Source organism: Gracilinanus agilis, chromosome 2, assembly GCF_016433145.1.
Source record: "Gracilinanus agilis isolate LMUSP501 chromosome 2, AgileGrace, whole genome shotgun sequence".
Lineage (NCBI taxonomy): Eukaryota > Metazoa > Chordata > Mammalia > Didelphimorphia > Didelphidae > Gracilinanus > Gracilinanus agilis.
The window spans coordinates 557,960,722-557,964,041 of record NC_058131.1 but is presented as its reverse complement, the minus strand read 5'-3'; the positions used below and the strand labels follow the sequence as shown (position 1 = coordinate 557,964,041).

General features: G+C 35.1%; 1 protein-coding gene across 1 annotated transcript; it reads left to right on the top strand.

Moving 5' to 3' along the window:
• Positions 1–690: 690 nt before the first annotated feature.
• LOC123236097 (olfactory receptor 4F3/4F16/4F29-like) lies at positions 691–1,647 on the top strand. Its single transcript, XM_044662358.1, has one exon. It carries the CDS (start codon positions 709–711, stop codon positions 1,645–1,647), a length of 939 nt encoding a protein of 312 aa, XP_044518293.1. The 5' UTR covers positions 691–708.
• The last annotated feature ends 1,673 nt before the right edge of the window (positions 1,648–3,320 follow it).

Sequence of the window (3,320 nt, the reverse complement as noted above, 5' to 3'; positions counted from 1 at the left end):
GTCTACTTCTATCTATCTATCTATCTATCTATCTATCTATCTATCTATCTATCTATCTATCTATCTATCTATCTATCTATCTATTCTATCCCCAGGTAGTTTATGGCTCCAGGTATCTCAGAGGTTTGGGAGGCAATCATCTCATGTAGACATGAGCTAGTTTTGGTTATCACAATTACCTCTTTACCAATGAAGACCATAGACTTTGTTCTCATCACATTCCTAAGAAGAAGAGTCTTGAAAGTGTTGTAGGCTAGTGAATATTTCTTAATATTTTTAGGGAAATTAAAAATGAAATTTTAGAAATCTTCTTCCACAGAGTGATATCCAGGAATTTTCCTCATTTCAAAAATTTTATTTTTAATTCTCAACATAAACATAAAAAACCCCACACAAATACAGCAGAATAAAAATAAGATTTTACATGAAATTGATTCTTCATTCTGCCCCACTCATTAATAATATAAGTATTTGTGTTATTTTTATGTGTATATGTCTATGTGTCTGCATTAATTCTGCTTGCTATTTTAAGGACTGTCTTGCTTAGGCTTCCTTTAGAACTTCTTTCTGCTTTCTTTTGTACATTTTAAAGGATTCAAGATAGCACTCTTGTTTGGGACATCACTGTTTCTAACTCATTCCTTGTCATTTGGAATCTCTTTATCTTTTTTTTTTACAGGTTACATATCATCCAGGATTTCTGAGTCAATGGACAGAGAGAATCATTCTGTGGTGTCTGAGTTTGTATTCCTGGGTCTTTCCAATTCTTGGGACGTTCAACTTTTCCTCTTTGTGTTCTCCTTTGTGTTCTACTTGGCAAGCATGCTGGGAAATTCTCTCATTGTGCTCACAGTGACCACTGACATTCACTTACACTCTCCCATGTATTTCCTGCTGGCCAATCTCTCCTTTATTGATCTGGGAATGTCCTCTGTAATTTCCCCTAAGATGATGAGTGATCTTTTCAGAAAGCACAAAGTCATCTCATTCTATGGTTGCATCACTCAGATGTTTTTTATTCACCTGATTGGTGGAGTTGAGATGGTGCTTCTCATTGCCATGGCCTTTGACAGATATGTAGCTATATGTAAACCTCTCCACTACCTAACTATTATGTGTCCAAGAATGTGCATTTTTCTTCTGGCTATAGCTTGGATCATTGGCCTTATCCATTCAGTGGCCCAACTGGCTTTTGTAGTTCATTTGCCTTTCTGTGGCCCCAATGAGTTGGATAGTTTTTATTGTGACTTCCCTCGGTTTATCAAACTTGCTTGCATAGACACATATAGACTGCAGTTCATAGTCACTGCTAATAGTGGCTTCATGTCCCTGTTTGTGTTTTTCATTTTGATCATCTCCTACATTTTCATCTTAGTCACTGTTCAGAAGAGTTCATCAGGTGGTGTCTCTAAGGCCCTCTCCACTCTGTCAGCTCACATCACTGTGGTGGTTTTATTCTTTGGTCCATTGATCTTTGTTTATACAAGGCCACATGCCACGTCACGTCTGGATAACTTCCTTGCTGTTTTTGATATAGTTCTTACACCCTCTCTTAATCCAGTCATCTATACCTTAAGGAACAAAGACATGAAGGTGGCAATGAGGAGAGTGTGTAGTCAGCTTGTGAGTTTCAGGAGAATCTCTTAAGTGATTTGATGAAGACACGAGAGCTCACTGTTAGAAGATTTAGTAAGGTTTGAGGGAAGAGCTTATTTGTAGGAGAAGATAAGAGCTAAATTTTGAAAATACTTAATTCGAAGTATGCCTTACAGAGGCTGAAACAAAAGGCATGTAATGAAAGATGAGTATGAAAAAGGGAAATGGTCCTATAAGGAATAATTCAGAATGCTAAAGCCCAGAATAAGTTGTATGATTAGAGGTGAATGTTCTAGATAATTCAAAAGACTTAAAAAAAACTATGTTGGAACAAGAAGAACGTCCATAAATGGAAGGAGATGATAGAAAGAAGGCAGAATCATTCAGTCTTTATTTCACTTCTATGAAGGAGAATGATTTTTGGACTGGGAAACATAGAACAATAATAACTTTTAGGGATCTGAAGTGAAGACAAATGAGAATGGTTAGTGAGCTTTCTTCAATGATTCAGGGCATCAGGCCTGGAGATACTTCATCACACAGTAGTGAAAAACTTGATGAATATAATTGATGAGTGCTGGTAGTAATCATTAAAACATCCTAGAGAATGAACTAGAAATGGCCTTTAAAAAGAACCCTTATCTTTTGTCTTAGAATCAATGCTAAGTATTGGTTCTAAAGCAGAGAATCAGTAAGGGACTGGAAATTGGAGTTAAGTGACTTTAAAAAACTTGTCCTAGGTCACATATCTAGGATGTGTCTGAGTCCAGATTTGAAACCAGGACCTTCTGTCTCTAATCCTGGCTCTCTATCCACTGAGCCACCTAGCTGCCCTTTACTTATAACCTTTTAAAATTATTAAATTGATTTTTTCAGAGCAATCTGGGAAGACTTATATGTATTAATGCAAAGTGAAGTGAGTAAAACCATAAAAAAAACTTTATACTATGACAATAACTTTGTTAAAATGAACAAATTTGAATTACTTAAGAGGTATATCAATGCAATGACCAATCATGATTCTAAAGAATCAATACTGAAGACAATCTACCTATGTCTTTGCAGAGAGATGTAGGGCTAAAAATGCAAAATGTGACATCCATTTTTAGACATAGTCAATGTGGAAATGTCTTAGTTAAAAAAAGAAAGCTAATAGAATCTTAAAATTATAGGTAGCTTGACTTGTTCCTGGCAAATTTATAGACTATATTGTTAATGAGATGGCTTGTGGTTTAGTAAGACAAGTTGTGATCACTCTGGACCGTTATGACTTTCAAAATTGTTTTGATTTTGGGGTAAAATCTTTTAGTATCTTTGGACCTTAAGTTTCCTAAATTGTAAAGTTTAAGTGTGTACTGAATGGTCTTTAAAATCCTAACTCTTACTCTATAATTCTAATGTGATTGTTACAGATTGACAGATTAATTACATTTCCTTTTGTGAAATTACTATATGGGTAATGTTTATCATTTACAATGTATATTTGTGAATTTCAGGAAAAATTCAAGAGATAAAGACATGTGTACTAGATGATAGCATGCTTAGATATAGGAAAGAGTAGAGGTACAAAGAATGCTAAAGTTTGGCCCATCAACTAAAGATGACACATAATTTATAAGGGAAAATAAGGATAAATATAAAGTTACCTAGGAATCTCAGTGGTTAGAGTGCTGGGCCTAGAGTCAGGGATACTTTAATTCATATCTGGTCTCAGATACTTACTA